At 35.0% G+C, this 16369-nt stretch overlaps 1 protein-coding gene across 2 annotated transcripts in view; it reads left to right on the forward strand.

The window, feature by feature from the left end:
• Positions 1-1940: 1940 nt before the first annotated feature.
• Positions 1941-16369, forward strand: part of ADAMTS6 (ADAM metallopeptidase with thrombospondin type 1 motif 6) — a 134944-nt gene continuing 120515 nt past the window's right edge. Inside the window, exons 1-4 of one of the 2 annotated variants that reach the window (XM_058823914.1) lie at positions 1941-2037; positions 2755-3119; positions 10473-10641; positions 15895-16112. In XM_058823914.1, coding sequence (XP_058679897.1) covers positions 1941-2037; positions 2755-3119; positions 10473-10641; positions 15895-16112 — 849 coding nt within the window. The remainder of the gene's footprint in view (positions 2038-2754; positions 3120-10472; positions 10642-15894; positions 16113-16369) is intronic. The other variant, XM_058823915.1, reaches the window with a different exon arrangement.

A 16369-nucleotide genomic window follows, 5' to 3' on the forward strand; every position in this document is an offset into this window, starting at 1 on the left:
CCAGTTCCAGTGTCTGCAGATAAAAAGGGATGCTGGCAAACTGGAAGCGATTCAGAGAAAAACTGCAGAAGTATTCAGTCATCTGGAAACTGGATTATACAGAATGAGATAAACCAAATAGGTTGAGCTGCTTATCAGGAAGTGTCCAGAGATGCATGTATCAGATTATAACTGTGCACACAAGGAAAAGAAACCAGCTCATTAGCAAATGGGGATAAAGCAAGATTCAGTGACAAGAATTTGAAACTATACATTCTCAGATTAGAAATAAGGCACATTACTTATTGTACTAATGTAGTTGAAAGAGTATGGGGTTAATATGTATCTTCAAAACTTGCAAAATTCTAAGAAATGTAACTAAATATTAGCTCAGAAATAAAGGTTTTACATAGCAATGCAAACAGAGAACTTTTTTAATAATGTGCTCTGAGGCTTTGCCACATGTAAATGGCATCACAAAGTCTTTATGCTTCCCTGGGAAAAAAATACTACTAAGCACAAAACATATTTGCAAAGTGTCTTTTAGTCTCTATACAAACCTGAATAAATCCTGCGTGCGGCCTTCAAATATTTTTAAAAGGTCAGATTAACCTCATTTGCCCATTAGATGGGTTTGAAACTGGCTAAGATGTTATCTAAATATTCTTTGCAGTGTTGGTAAATAGGATTTGGGTGATGATTTTTTCTTAATATTTTATGTTACAGCTCTTTATAAAACCTTCATAAATAGTCCATTAGCTCCAGCTCTATTACCTGTCTGAATGAATGTTGTAAATCATTCCCAGAGTTTTAGAAAGGCAGATTTATCTGGTGCGTGTGTAAGTGACTCTGTATGCTTGTGGAAATTGGTTTTTAAACAAGCTCGCCTTCTTAGGTGTTCTGTTTCTCCATTGTCTGCTTCAGCAGACTTTGTGCACAGGTGTGCTGAGAGTGTTTAAGTGGACTGATGAGTACCAGCTGACACAACACATAGTTTGGTATCCCATGGTACTGGATCTTCCATTTAATCCCCGGCTGCACCTAGAGCTGTAGCTCTAGTAAAATAAAGACTATTATTGCAATAGTGTTGTAAATGAAAAAAACCCCTGACAACAAATATTTGAAATATTAGAATGTGTATGATGAATAGCTTTAGATACTGAAATTTGTTCTTTAGTATTCTAACACACAGCATTCCTATCTAAGTGAATGGGAATTCTGCCTGCATAAGCAGAACCCTCGCCCTAGTAATAACAAAATACATGTTTCAGAAAGATCAGATAACTACTCTGGATTCCTTTCCAGGTTCTTCCTTTACCTACCAGTATATCGGGATGTGTTATTAGCAGTTGAAATAAATGAGTGTGTCGCATTGGTTATAGATGGAACAAGTCTGAACACAATATTTGAGCTATGAGAAACACTAAATAGGTGTAAGAATTCATAAAAATAACATGAAGTTAATAAATGCATCATAGGCTGTATGGATCTGCTTTTCAAGGTTAATCGTAACTCTTTTTCTCTTTCTTTCTGTAAGATTGTGACCTTGGATGTGACCGTAAAACTGATACTGAATATTTTTTCAAAATATTGCCCTATGTAATTCACTGTCATGGCCTAATATTTTGCAGCATAGATCTATTTTAATAGAAAGAATTTGCCTTGACTCATATTCTTCTGTTTTTCAGGAAAAGAAATGGAACAATTTCAGTAACTATCCAATCTAACATCTGTCTCATATCTTAAGGAATCTTACAAATACTTGCTTTGAATTGAGAAAATGACTGCAGCTATAGAAGAAAGTACCGGTCCAGAAAGTGGAACATCCTATAGTTAATTTGAAAGAGGCATAAAATAAATATACCTGTTATGGTGCGATTCTGGAGTGAAGTTAACTCTATAGCACACAGGTAGCTCTCCAAGGAGAAAGAAAAAAAGAACTTTTCTGTTTTTTCTAAATTATGGAAATTTTTTGGAAGACGTGGACATGGATTTTGAGCCTAGTCATGGTTTCATCGGAATTTCTCAGTAACAGCAGGCTTTCATACAGTTCTCAAGGTAGGGGTCTGATCTCTGTAGTTGGCAAGAAGTATGTATTTTTGCATTGTATTTGTGTAATATTTTCTAAACCGTGTTTATATAATTCATGAGCTCCTCTGGGCTCTGCTCTTAGTTTTATCATTATTAATTGTCATACAGATAAAATTTCCTTGTTCTAATTTCTCTCTGTCTACTTTTAGCTGTAGGAAAGCCTTGCAAATTAAATCTCATAAAATGTACTTGATAATATTTGAGAGACTTGCCATAATAAAATTAACATGCTTTTAGATTAGGAAGTAAGAATCTAATCTTGTTTTTACAATATAATCCTTTTCATTACTACTGTTTGTATTCTTGCAAGTGGATTTTATAGCTTTTGTCTTTGAATGGTAGCACTGGGAAAAATATGCCCTTCTTAAGTTAGCCCAAATTATTTACATATTTTTGGTCAAGAGGAAAAGATAGGTATTAAATAGCTTTTCTATTTCCAAAGTGATAAGCAAATTAATAGGAAATCAAACACATTTTCTTGACTTACAAAGAAAGAAAATAATGTTTTATTTTATTTAGTAAAATGCAGCATTGTGCACTTACCTGAAGGTGACTTTTACTCATGAGAGTGATGAAATTTACCCAAAAATGGTCTATGTTTATGCTACTTTTTGTTTCCTGTTATATTTTCTTCTCTTCTATGCCCACTCCCTGGACTGTCTTACCTTGTGATTGATTACAAAGAGGAATTCCTGTCTTACCTTGAACACTACCAACTAACAATCCCAATAAGGGTTGACCAAAATGGAGCCTTCCTCAGCTTTACTGTGAAAAATCCTAAACCCTCAAGAAGGAGGAGGAGCACAGACCCTTATGACCAAGAACTGGCAGCATCTAAATTATTTTTTAAACTTTCTGCCTATGGCAAGCACTTTCATTTAAACCTGACTCTCAACACAGATTTGGTGTCCAGACATTTTACAGTAGAGTATTGGGGGAAAGATGGACCGCAATGGAAGCATGATTTCTTAGACCACTGTCATTACACAGGATATTTGCAAGACCAACACAGTACAACTAAAGTGGCCTTAAGCAACTGCAATGGTCTGGTAAGTCATTATTACATGTTATAGTATAATAGTGTGCTTGTCCCTTTTCAATTACAGAAGAAGAGTTAAATTGGTGTATCTTGCAGTTTTTTGAGTCCCTGTGGGAAGCAAGTAGATGGGAAGGTGTAGAAACCACCTAAAACCTGATCTAGGTCCTGGGAAAAAGTAGGTGTCAGTTTCTCAAGCTTAATTTAAGTACTGAGACTCAATTCTGCAGTCTTCTAGCAGGCAACCTCTGTAGTGTTCATAGTGTCCATGCTAGGGTTACAGGACTATGTCTATGATGAGATCTTTACAGTTATAGGAGCCTTCCAAGCTCAAGGGGCAGGGAGGAGGAAACACTGGATCCTCTGGGGTACTGAATCTCTGCAGGGAGATGTTGATTGCACTGAACACCCACTTTGAGTATTTGGGTTTAAAAACTAAGTAAGTAAAAGAAGAGGAATTGCTTGGTGTAGACATCATCATTGCTGTGAATTCAAAATGTGAGAAGTCTTTAGCAAGTAACAGCATTAGAAAACAATTACATAATTATTTTACCAGAAAGATTTTGTTTACAGATTGTAAATTTTTGCATTTAGAAGTAGAATTAGAAGTTCTTACCTAATTTATTCTCATCTCTTCTCTTACTCATGATCTTGTGATCCCATGACAATAGTACATGCATGGAGAAAGAAATTAGAAAATGAACACAAAAAAGTAAAAAAGCAGGCTATTGAGTAAAAAATACTAAAATAGAAAGGCATGACTCTGAAACATTAAATCAAGAACCAGTGTTTTCTGTAGTAAAAATACACATACATATTACAGTTTCTCATTCTGGTTTTTATTATGGTAGAATGCTGGTCGGCCTTGTTAGGGATAGGTGATCTAGCTAATTGCTGTTCAAAAAAAAAAATTACACAGACTTGCTAGACTAATTCCCATTTGTCCTTGGAAGCACTATTGAACAATGCCTCTTGAAATGTTACTTTCAAAAAAAGCCAGCTGTTCCAGACCCAAATAGGTTACATTACACCCAACTACTTGTGATATGCCATTTCAGAGTGTTCCTGAAGAAAAGTATTTAATGGGGATTTCCAGCGCTAAGTGAACACTTTCAAAGAAATGGAGTTAAAATGATGTTCCATTGAGTGTGGTAATACAGTTTGGTTGATGTAGACTTATAGCAGATAGGTCTGAATTTAGTGCAATTTTCTCTTTGATTGCAGTTTCCATCTAATGGCATTTTGTTTCTGGTCACAGTTCTGGTCACATTCAGGCTTCAAAGCTAAGTATACTCCATCTTTGCTTGAGTTATTTTCAGCTCAAAATATGATGGAGACAAAGTCCCTTCTTTCAGGACTCATTTCTTTAAAAGAGGCTGCAAGCCTCTTTATGCTAATTGCTGCACAGACTAGTTGGTCCCCGTGGAGACTGCAATAAGTGCCATGGTATCCCATTTCAGTTTCTCTTTTACCTTGGCTTAGGGAGTGAGCCAAGAACTCCTGCCTTTGCCATAGCTGACTCTTGTTTCCCTTTCATGGTAGGAAAATAAAGGTGGGATGAAGCACAAAAAAGCCTGTATTTTCCCGTCGTCTTTTCCCATCTGTTGCTCCTAATGGCACTTCTTTTCTTCTGAAAAGCGTGGAAGATGTCATGAGGAAGCAGAATCTTTGGGTTTTTTTTTCTTTTGTGCCCAACACCCTGAGGTGACATTTTGCATGTTTTCCCTTTGCCCTCAGGCTGTCCATTTTGCTGGAGTGAGGCTGCCTGTGGTTCTAGGTGTCAGTATGTTTTAGCTTTGTAAGTTAACTTCTGTGTAGAGTGTTTCCCGCTTAAATCATTATCATCAGTGGCTGTGGTTGTTGTCAGTCCTTATGTGTGTCTTTCAGGTGTTAAGGCAGTCTTAATCTAGTCTTTGGGCACACAAATTCTTCATGGTCATGCCTCTTTACTCGGGACTTCAGGTATCAGGTGTGCACCGCATCTCTTAGGAAGATTTGGTCACAAGCTTGTGAGGCTCCTGTGTTGCTCCAGAAACATCAGCAGCATGACGCATGGCTCTATCTCAGAGACATAAATCCAGCAGAGGGTGCAGCAGTAGTCTTGACTTGGTACCATGCTCTACTATATGGAAACTCTGCAGTGTTGGCAGTGCCTTCCAGAGCACAGTGTATGGGAGTTACCACTCCATTCAGATAAATGCATCACAAAGTTATTTTAAAATGATGATTCTACTAATGAATGTTTTGTTATACAGCTGCTGGTTAGAACATGTTTAATAAGGCAATTGGCAGTGAATATTGAAGACAATATTACTTGTTTTAGAGTTAGCAATAGCTCAGAATGCATTGTACTTAAGGCATTTGTTGTATTTTCCAGTTTGATTGCCAGTCTGTTAATGACTGCCAATCATAGTCTAATAGTCCTTGATTAACATCTGTATTAAAGCCAGTCATTGTAAGTTTAACTCTTTGTCTCTTCTGCAGGTAGTAAGTAGTATTTAATAGCGAATGTTGCTCACAAACAAAATGTATGCAATATATTTACTACAGTTGTCCTGTTAGGTTTCACTGTTGACAAATAGGTTAAATTTCTTCCCCTTAGTGAATGTCTTGAATTATTCTTATTAGTTATTCAGAGTGGTTTTGTGAGAACATGATTTAAATAACATATGTTGTATGTCTTTGAAGAACACTTACATTTGAGATAAATGTGAGGAGGGCTTTCTCACAGTTTCATTATAATAAAAGTGACAAGCAGTCAGTTGATTTTCCTATCACTGTTTCTTGTTTCAGTCTCTCCCTCTATATTTCTCATTACCAAGTGCCCTAGAGTTACAGCCTGCTACTTACTGAAGTTTCAGTCCAGCAGCTTCCATCTGCTGGGTCCTGGATGTGGTATAAATTGTCTGAAGTTGTGAGTAAAGCTCTATAATCCAGGGAGCATTCATGTGAGGAAATTGAAGGTCTTGGCCACAAGCTTGCTGGCTTCCAAACTCATGTTTACTGTAGTGGATGCTACACTTGTGGGTGGATTGTAGGTTGGGTGCATCATGAAAGAGCCTACAACGAACAGCATTTTAGAGAGTTTGGATGTTGGATACAAGGCAGCAGACTGAGGCATTTTCTAAGCTGACTATTTCATACTGAAGGAAAGAGGAAAAGAAATGGCGGTAGAATAGCTGGAGAGAGAAACTTCGCCTTGGGGGAATGGAGTTTGGGAGGACTCCATGGACTGACTTTGGGAGGAGCAAATCTCAGAGGAATTCTGGAGCCTTCAGTAATGGAATCAAGCAAAACCCAGACTTTGTATTTTGACTCATCTTTGTCTTCTGCCATGTGTCAAAGCTCTTAACTGAGTGCTCAAAGAACTTTTGCATGGTAGAAAATTTTGTAATTTTGGGCTGAAAAGGTCTGTAGTAGGAACTATTCTGAGGCTACTATGGTCCCAAGTAAATGGTTAATTTAAAACATGCAGTATTTCCATGTATGTGAAGTTCACGCATTCCAGTGTTTGTGCTGGACAGCACAGTTATCTCCATCCAAACAGAAATGATAAAGAAGAAGCAGGTAGGTGACTGTGGATTAAGAGCATGAGCTTACTTTTTCAGTGAGGAATTATTTTGCTGGAAGACTTAATGTTTGCTTCGTTTATTCCTAAATACATATATTTATAAATTACTAATATTTTTCTTAAAAGTTAGTTCATTTGAAAGCCATTTTTACTCTAAAGAATGCATCTACTTTTGTGGATCATAGTTTATATACTATGATATTTTTCACTGTATGTGAAATAATTCTGCATCAGGGTCTTTAAGGCTATCTTTGATACTCATATGTTTTTGCAGTACATCAGTATTTAGAAAATTATATACAAATTGTCCCTCTCCTAGTTCTAAGGTTTTAAGTTTTTGTTAGATTCCATGATGTGCTGTCTCAGGCCAGATCATTATTTTTTCCATCTTTGAGAGCGCAGTAAGTTAATGCAATCTTCCTTAGTAATATAGCCGCTGTTGACATACTGAACAACACTGACTTGTTTTCAGACGTTTCCATTAATAGTACTTTATATTAGAGATGGATAAACATAAAGCCTAAAGAGATTCAAGGTATGGAAAAACTGTGAAACTATAGTGCTGTGTGGAAGAGGCACGTGCTTACTTGTCCCCCATAATTCGGTTTGTTTTTGCAACTGAGGGATGTCCCCCATCTGAAGGAGGTTAAGGCCCTGGCTGGACAGCCTGACAGAGAAAGATTCTTTTTCACAAATTCAGGGAAACTCCATGTGGATTCACAGATTTGTCTGAGCATGTCAAACTGCTGGAACCAGACCTTGTATATGTTAGCATGAGTTGGCAATCTGTAGTGAGATTGGATAACACAGGACCTCAAACAATCTGTTTTAGATAATAATCTTGGGAATGTTCCTTGTAGTAACATACTTGGTGCATTCAGCTTGTTTCTTATATCCATGGTATTATGTCAAAACCTTTTGTGATCATTCTTATGTCTTAATGATATTTTTGATGCTTTGAAGCAGAAGTTTAATTTATGAACTCTTAAAATACAATAGCAACACTTAAAAAGAAAATTAAAATTAATTCATTTTACTAATTCATATTATTTAATGCTTTAAATGGGCATTATTTCAAACTCCTTTTTCAAATAAAGTTTTGTTTTCCTCAGATAGTGGATTATAAATCAAAGCTGGTATTTAGAATGTTGATTTGGATATAATAGTATACTTCCCACTATGTATTAATCAGGCTTTCTGAATACATAAACAATGCCACTATCTCTAGCCAAATAAATTTTTGAAACTTAGAAGATATGCTGGCCATCACCAAGGTACTTTTTAGTTGCAGTATTTAGAGTGCTTCTTAAAAATCAGTCATTTCACTGTTGAATCACAGTGATTCATCAAGACTGGTTGCATTAATTTAGCACTGGAAGAATTTTGTTTGCAAGCAAAAATACTGTTAGGCTTAAAATGGTCTACCTAAGCAGGCTTTTGGGAAGGGCATATGCAGGGTTGTTGTATTTCCAGTGCTAATTGAATCACTTGTCTGACTGCAGCAACTAACCACAAATGTTTTCACTTCCTCCTTGTAGTTCTATGTTAAAATTTATTTGTATTTCCTTAACAAAGTGTTATTGAAATGTCTTTTCTTAAGCACCCTAGCATTTGGGCAAATGACATCAGATATCAGCTAGGCATTGGAAAAAGTGGTGATGCTGTCATTACCATTGTCACAGCTGGTACCTGAAGGAACTGTGACCATTGTTTGCAGATATTCTTTAGTTATTTGCAGGAGCAAATATGCAATTTGTGTAGAGAATTAGTGCTGCGATTAAGAGTTTATGCTATTTTAATTAACTTAGTTCTGTTGAGGTAGTCTTGCCACTTAGTTTCAGTATCTGATATAATAATCTCATTTATGCTTAGATTTGCAAACATGGTTGGACTTGAGTACAGACAGGAAGGATGTATGCTGTAGAGGAATTTAAGTTAGGACCCACTGTGTCTCAGAGACAGTGCCACTGATTGGATGGTATCTCTGTCTTCTCAGGCTTGGCATGAGGCAGACAGCCTGATGGTCTGAACCGCTCCACAGGACTCTCTTCCTGTGGGAACATAATACCAGAGTTTACAATGGCTCAGGATTCACTTGAACCCAGATGTCTGACATGCAGACTGGATGCAGTCCAAACTGTCAAGGTTCTTTCTGCACATCTGGCAAGCCCAGTTACAATTTGTTTTATATTTTCAATACTGTTTAAGCAGCAGTATACCAGTAAATGATTTATTTTCTAGTAAAATCCTAGACTTCAAGTTACAAGAAGGCATTGTAAGAGGAATTTGATACTGGCATCTTCCAGGTGAATTTAGACCCTGATGTTGCCTTCTGAGTTAATAATTGAGTTCATAATGAAAAATACCACTGAAGAGAAATGCTTATTTTTGCATTCACAATGTAAGGAAGGAGTAATTGAAAGCTGCAGTCTGTTCATACATATATTTTCACCATTTATAATAGAGTTCTATTTGGAAAACCCTTGTTTCTGATGTATTGCATAGGATTTTTTATTTTGTAAGTTTTATATGTTGTTTCAGAAGTAAAGAACTGTAGGCATTTTATGTACAAAACAGTAACAGGACAAGAGCTTTGACCAAGAGTAAAAAGACAAACTCTGATATTTGAAAACAGCTTTAGGATTTTTAGAGCAGATACGGAGCAAGTGGTCTTAAGACTGATCATAGAGGTCTTGAAAAAAGATTCATGTGTAGTATTTGTTTCACAGATAAAAGGTGTGGTAGAAATTTGTGATTCATCAAGTCAGGATATGAATGTAGAAGTTCCTGCTTCCAGGCTTCTGTCTGATGGGTAGCTCTTCCCTGGGTAGAAAGTCTGTACATTCAGAATTTTCTTCATATGGGGTATCAGAATTTTTTATTTAGTGAACATTGGTGTAGAGTCTGTCAGGGCTTATTCCCCAATATTTCTATATCTGAAAAGATCCAAAACCTGGATTTTCTGCTAAAGTTGAGTTTTAATTGCTGAAGGTTCAGGAAATTGCATAGGCCTGAAGTCTCCCCTTTCTTCCATAAACCATTTCCTATTTGGAAGAAGCTAAGTTCACAAATGTGAAAGTTATGAGAATAAAATATCTACTATTCTGCACTGCAGTATGAGGAAAAACAATATTCATTTGTTATGGAGAATGAGGTCTAGTGCAGTCTGCCATAGCTCTTGTTTGCTAGATTTATGGCAACAGTTTTTATGGAATAAATGCTATGTAGACAGTGTAACTTAAGTTAATATAAATAATTTGATTTCTGTTAACTAGCTCAGTTTTGGGGTTGTGTCTGGATTTAAAATAAAAATTGGTTTCTTTGAATATGTGTTCTAAAATTAATCCTTCGTCGTGTTTGTCTTTGATGAAGTATTTGGCTTTAAGCATCTAGCAGTGTGGCATCACAGAGGGATATTGGACTTGCCATTTATACCATTTTGGGTTTGTTGAATTTTTAATGGATATCAATCACGTCATTTCAGAACATCTCGGTGAAGAGATTATTTGTAATATTCTGAGACTATCTCCTGTTTTTTAACTACATCTACCAAAAAAAGGTGAAAGTTCTCCACAAATAGGACAATGATAGTTTTATTTTTTCTCACTGTATTGTTTATAGGCACCTACTCTGCTCATACTAAATCAGCAGACGAGAGCTGGCTCATGCACTGTTTTATATATTAGCTTCTAGCTGTGGATTTCTCCACAGAGAATGTTTTTTAAAGCTAAATTTTGTGATAGTAGTTCCATATTGTCTATTGTAAGCTTTTGTTTTCTTATTTGCTTCTTCAAGCATGGAGTCATTGCTACAGAAGATGATGAATATTTTATTGAGCCTTTAAGAAATATAACAGAAGATTCTAGTAACTATAATTATGAGAATGGTCATCCTCATGTTATATACAAAAAATCTACCATGCACCAGCAGCACCTCTATGATCACAGTCACTGTGGAGTCTCAGGTAAACAAGAATGAGTGTCATTCCTTTTAAAAAATGGTAATTTGAGATGTATTTAAGATCTTGCTTGTTTCACATTTAAGACATAGTGAAAAGTGTAGCTATGAGAATATTCATTTTGGGTGATGTAATGTCTTGTTGAAAAGTAGTTTTGATTTTTTTTTTTTTTTTTTTTTCAGATTCCGATTGAGAATATAGTGTATTTCAAAAACTAAGACAGCAGGAATAAGTCTTGTTTAATGCCTATGTTGTGTACAGTGGTAGAAATGAGCACAGGCTTCCGCAAAATGTGAATAAATGTACTTCACTTCCCAGCAGGAAAGCATGCTTGAATGACTGCATGTTACAGCTCAGTGTTTAGTATGTGTTCAATCTCATTTGAAGAAACTTCATATGCAATAAATATGTCAGCATTATGACTATCAATACATTTGGAACTGAGTCCATATCTTTTCTTGTTTACAGAGGTTTATAGTGTTTTGGTACTTGTTTTTGGTCCAGTTGGTTGACATTATTCCATTATAGTCAAGTGGTTGACATTATTCCATTATAGTCGAGTATAGTCAAGTTCCATTATAATCCTGTGCCTTATAGGCAGGATTATATAGTTTTGATGGAGAAGTATTTTCTTTGTAAAGTAGTTTTAACCTCTATAGATACAGGTTTTGAGTACTCTGACGTAACCCTTGATTAAACTGAAAACTAACTTCTTGAAGACAGCATGGAGTAAATCTGACAATTTTTTTTAAAACACAAAAGTAATTTTTTAACGTGCTAGAAAAATGTTTTAACCTTGTCAATTGTTTATATTTCAGTAATAGCTTATTCTTAAAAGTTCAGTCATTCTCAAAAGTTCAATCAAGCAGTTGTATTCCATGAGATTCAGTGCATCGGGCAGACTGACAATAACTAATCTTAAAATAAAATAAGATAATTGTTCATTGATGTAATTTATTTTAGCTTCTTTTGGAGTTTATAATGTTTAGTGGCACCAGCTGTCTAAGCTTACAGTACAGATTGTCTGCAAGATCCATTCTTGGGAGATGGCTTTTTTTTGAGAGTTTCTGTTAATTGTGTTTATGGAATGTCAGGCTTCATGTGTGTAACTTCTGTTTTAGTTTGAGAGCATTATTCAATATACATGCTTAGAGTAGTTTGAGAGCATTATTCAATATACATGCTTAGAGTATTGCAAAACAAATCTCTTAAATGTTACTGCCTGCTAACTGATTGTGAAATAAGGGTACTAGTATGTGTTCATTTTACTGGGAGAGCTCTCACTTAAGCCGCTTGAAATAAGTGGAAGGTTTTGACATGTAGGGTCATGTAATTTTTACCGTTATTATATCCCTACAAAAAGAAAGGATCTTGGCCTCTGTTGGGTCTTATCTTCTAGAGTAATGCTTAGAAGTCATTCTCCTGCACGCCATGAAGCAGAGGCAGCTGCTTTTGTCAGGTTGTGTTCAGTTATTCTGGTCGTATCTGTTACATGGATCACAGGTTGATCAGAGGTATACATCTTGCCTGCATTTTTTGTAAAACATGGTATAATATTTATCGTTTATTACTTAGTATAACTGATGGTACCTTTTTTCTTGGAAGCTCCTGTGGATTGCCTCAGCTTTCATAGCCTGAAGTCCTTAATTATTGAAGTACTAAAGTATTGCTTTTTACAAGCCTGAGAATATTATGATGCTAATTCATCTCAGTTTCTCCTTTTCCTGTTGTTCTGTACACTATTTCCACTCCATTAAAATGTCCAAAAAAATTCACTCTCTGCCAAGATTGCAAGGTCTTGCTTTTCCAGACGATGTTCTGTTTTACCCTCATGGGTACCAAAGCCTTTTAAACTCATTTTCTGACCATTGTTGCAGCTTTATCTTAAAGGGAAATAGCATACAAAGCATCCTGAAATACCTAAAAAAAAGGCTAAAAAATAAAGTCAAATATTAATTTTCAGTTTTGCAGCTTTCACCCCAAGGATTAAATCCAGGTGTTCAGTGTTGTTTAGGGAATTTGACTGGTTTTGGAAGTTTTGAATAGTCCAATTTTGTCTTTTAAAATGCAAACGTCACAAAGCTGTAAGTGCCTTTTGGCAGTATATGATTTATTTTGTCTGGAGACTGATTTTAACTTTACCTTCAGAACAGTTTTCCTAGCACTCTATGCAAGGAGGAATCTGCTTGAGAAACTGTGCCACTATTCATTGTTTGTCAAGTGTCCCCTACTGTAACCTAGTTTATTTTGTACCTCTTCTCCATCAGGGAACTAGTCAGGATTTTGAAGTGTTGATAGAGACAAGGGGAGTGTAGTTTCTGACCTTTCTGAGAAGAATGACAATAATAGAATAGAAGGTAGAGTACAGAATTTGGTGAAAGCATGATCAGAATTGATTCGGATCAGTAAGTGATGGGCCACTCTATAATCAATGGTAGAATTGTGGTAGGTAATACAAGAGGAGAATTGGAGAGGCATGAAGAATCAGATGAGAGCACAGGATACATTTTCATAATTTAAATTAGATTTTAAGCATTTAAACATAAAAATGTTCAAAATATAAAATGTTGAATTTGTGTTTCATGATATATTGTCACCAATTAATTATGTTTTATTAAATATAGCTGAAATCACTAAGGCCTTGGTAAGAGGTTTTCCACTGCCAAATTCCAGTTGCTTCAGTGGGGTTTGAGATCACTGGATTATCTTGCAATATGCTGTATTTGTATAGGATTGAGAAACAACAAAAATTGTCATATGAAAGATGCAGAGTGACAGATTATTTCTGGATAGTTGTCCTATGTCCTATTTTTTGATTTATGTAGTGATTTCACTCATGTCAGACTTTACAGTTGGTATATTCTAAAATATGGAATAAAAGCTTGTTAAAAGCATGAAATAATGGTGCTAAAATATTTAGAAAAAAACCCAGCATAATGTTTTGTTTCAAAATATTTTCATAGTTGCATTTAACATAAGTTTGCTATTACATTTTAGGATATTTTTCCATTTGTGCTTCTTTCTTTCTACCTTGACCACCACCCAATGTCTTAGATGACTGACTTAGGGAAACTTGGGTACAGTAGTTGTGAACTCCATGTTTACATGGGTTTGGATTTCTTTTCAGTTGCAGTGTAAAACTGAATTCCACATTTCTGCAATAATTATTTTGGGATCAATTATAGTATTTTTCTGTGTTTTTTTTTTCTTTATTTTTCCATTTATTTTTGCCTTTTTTTACTTCCTTATAATTATGTTCAATGTTAGTGGAGCTTAATTTTTTTCTTTTTTAACTTATGTGTTGAAAGAATGATGTAAGTTGCCACATAACTATTTTCACTAAATAAATAGTATATCTTTATTTATTGATATATTTTAGCAGTTATACAATTTTGAGATCAGCTGAAGCCTAAGCTTCTCATCTGATAAGAAAATGAGATATGGTTGTTCTTATGGAGTCCTCTGAGACCTTTGTTTGAAAGATAGTATGACGATGATTCCAAAATAATATTTTTTTTTCCTCTGAAAGTTTTATGTTTGAAATCGTTAGGTTTTAAATCTTTGGAATAGTTTGCATGAATTTTGAGTGAAAATGTTGAATTAATGTGGAAGCAGTACTTTCTAAAATACTTGTAGCACTCCAAGAGCATCAGAAACTATCAGCATTTGTTATTTGAAAAAGAATGAATTTTAAAAAAATTTAGTACAGTAGCTGTCAGAGAGAATTCCACACATTTCTAAGACAAATAAGTGTGATAAAAGTCTTTGAACAATTCAAGCAACTTTGAATTTTCTAGAATAGAGGTGAAAACCAGGAGAAAGCTTAGTAGTCATTATAGAATCCAAACTGGGCTTTTAATACTCTGTACAGGATTTTTTTAGAATGAATTATAACCATTGGAGAATGAGGACCATTTTGTTACTGGTGTTTTTATAACTACCAGGTTTACTTAAATTTTTTGACTTTTCTAAAATATGCGCCTTTAGAGCCAATACCATAGCCTCAAAAATTATGAAACAGGGCAACAGTAGGAATGCTGAAGGTTTGTATTCTTGGTTTTGACCTGAACATACATTCTTTGTGGTGTAGTTTTTCTCTTTGAAATCAGTGTGCTTAGCTGACTTGCATAAAGCATTGGTTTTTTATGGGAGGTACTGTTTCTATCTCTATTCATCCTTAGCTGACCCTGTTTTAGTCGAAGTAATGATGCAAGAAAATACTCATTTGAGCAGTCCTGTTCAGACAGCTATAAATGTATCTGTTAATGTTGTTGTGCTCATCTGTAAATACCAAGAACAACTTAGATATGTTGAGATCCTATTTGGATAAAACCAGACTAACAATATACTTTGCTAAATTTTAGCTTGAGATCTTTGCTGGCTCTTGTGGAAAAGGGATATATGATACACACTAAAAAAGCCAAAAAATTGAATCCATCCTTCCCTTCCTTTGTAGGGAAGGATGGATTCAATTTTTGTCTGAGGACAGGAATTAGAATTCAAAGTCATCTTGTAATGTTTGTTTTGCTGATAATTATAGCTCTTTGGATTTTTAATAATTTATCTTTTGCACACAAGAAATATTTTTCTAATATTTACTTGAAAAAAACCCAAAAAACAACATATTTAAACTGAAATTTGTGTTGAAATGACTATGGCAAGTATCCCATGTCAGACCATTTAGAACTTTCTATTACAGTTAATTCACAAGGTAGATAAAATATAAGTTTCTGAAGTGAAAATGTATTCATTTTAGGCATGTAAGCCTATTTGCCTAAAAATTACAGACTTTTGCAAGAGGGAAAAAGCTTTTTAGTGTGTTATGAGTATGTTTCGTCCTTAGGAATTAGATAACTTTTATAATTATTTTGAATTTTTGGTTTCTAGTATTTTTCTTCCACAGGTTACAGCTGTCTTGTTCTTATTTTTAAAATTCTGACGTGTTCTTGTGGTTAATTATAACGAATCTTTAATAATAACATGAACATGCAAAATCAGACATATTAAGAGAGGATTTTTGCTTTATCATGCTAATTCAAATTTAAGGGGAGTTGAGATGATTGGTGCTCAAATTTGCCTTTCCAATATATAAGTTAGTTAAAAATAATTTAGAAAAGAAAGAAATTTAATTTTTCTTTGCCTCAAGAAAGACTTATTTGATAGAAACTTGGAGATGGCAATCTCAACATAAACCAGCTGCATTTGAATGAGTTTTACTAGTGACTCCCTCTCAAGTGTTTTAATTGTTTTGGTTCCTAGAAGACCTCACAAGAAGTGGCAAACCTTGGTGGATGAATGATGCATCTGCTTTTCCAGCTTCACGTCCCGTCAATGGCACAGGAAGTAGTCACAGTCGACAGAAGAGATCTGTGAGCCTTGAACGGTTTGTGGAAACGCTGGTAGTAGCAGACAAAATGATGGTGGGATACCATGGTCGCAAAGACATTGAACACTACATTTTGAGTGTAATGAATATTGTAAGTTTCATCCTTCTCTGTGTTCGTATCAATGCCTCTGTACTGAAATGATAATGGACCTGCCAAGTGTTTATTTATTGCCATGAATGATGCTTTAATATAAGTACTAGCTTGCAGAAATGAATAGTTTAAATACTGGAAATCTTGGCGTTTTGGGAAAATGTCAAGAAGTGTGTTGTGTTCACTTTTAAATTGTTGTCTTTAATTTTGAATTCAAATAATTACATTCAGATTGTACAGTTTTATTCTGCTTATAT

This window comes from Ammospiza caudacuta, chromosome Z (genome assembly GCF_027887145.1).
Source record: "Ammospiza caudacuta isolate bAmmCau1 chromosome Z, bAmmCau1.pri, whole genome shotgun sequence".
Taxonomy (NCBI): Eukaryota; Metazoa; Chordata; class Aves; order Passeriformes; family Passerellidae; genus Ammospiza; species Ammospiza caudacuta.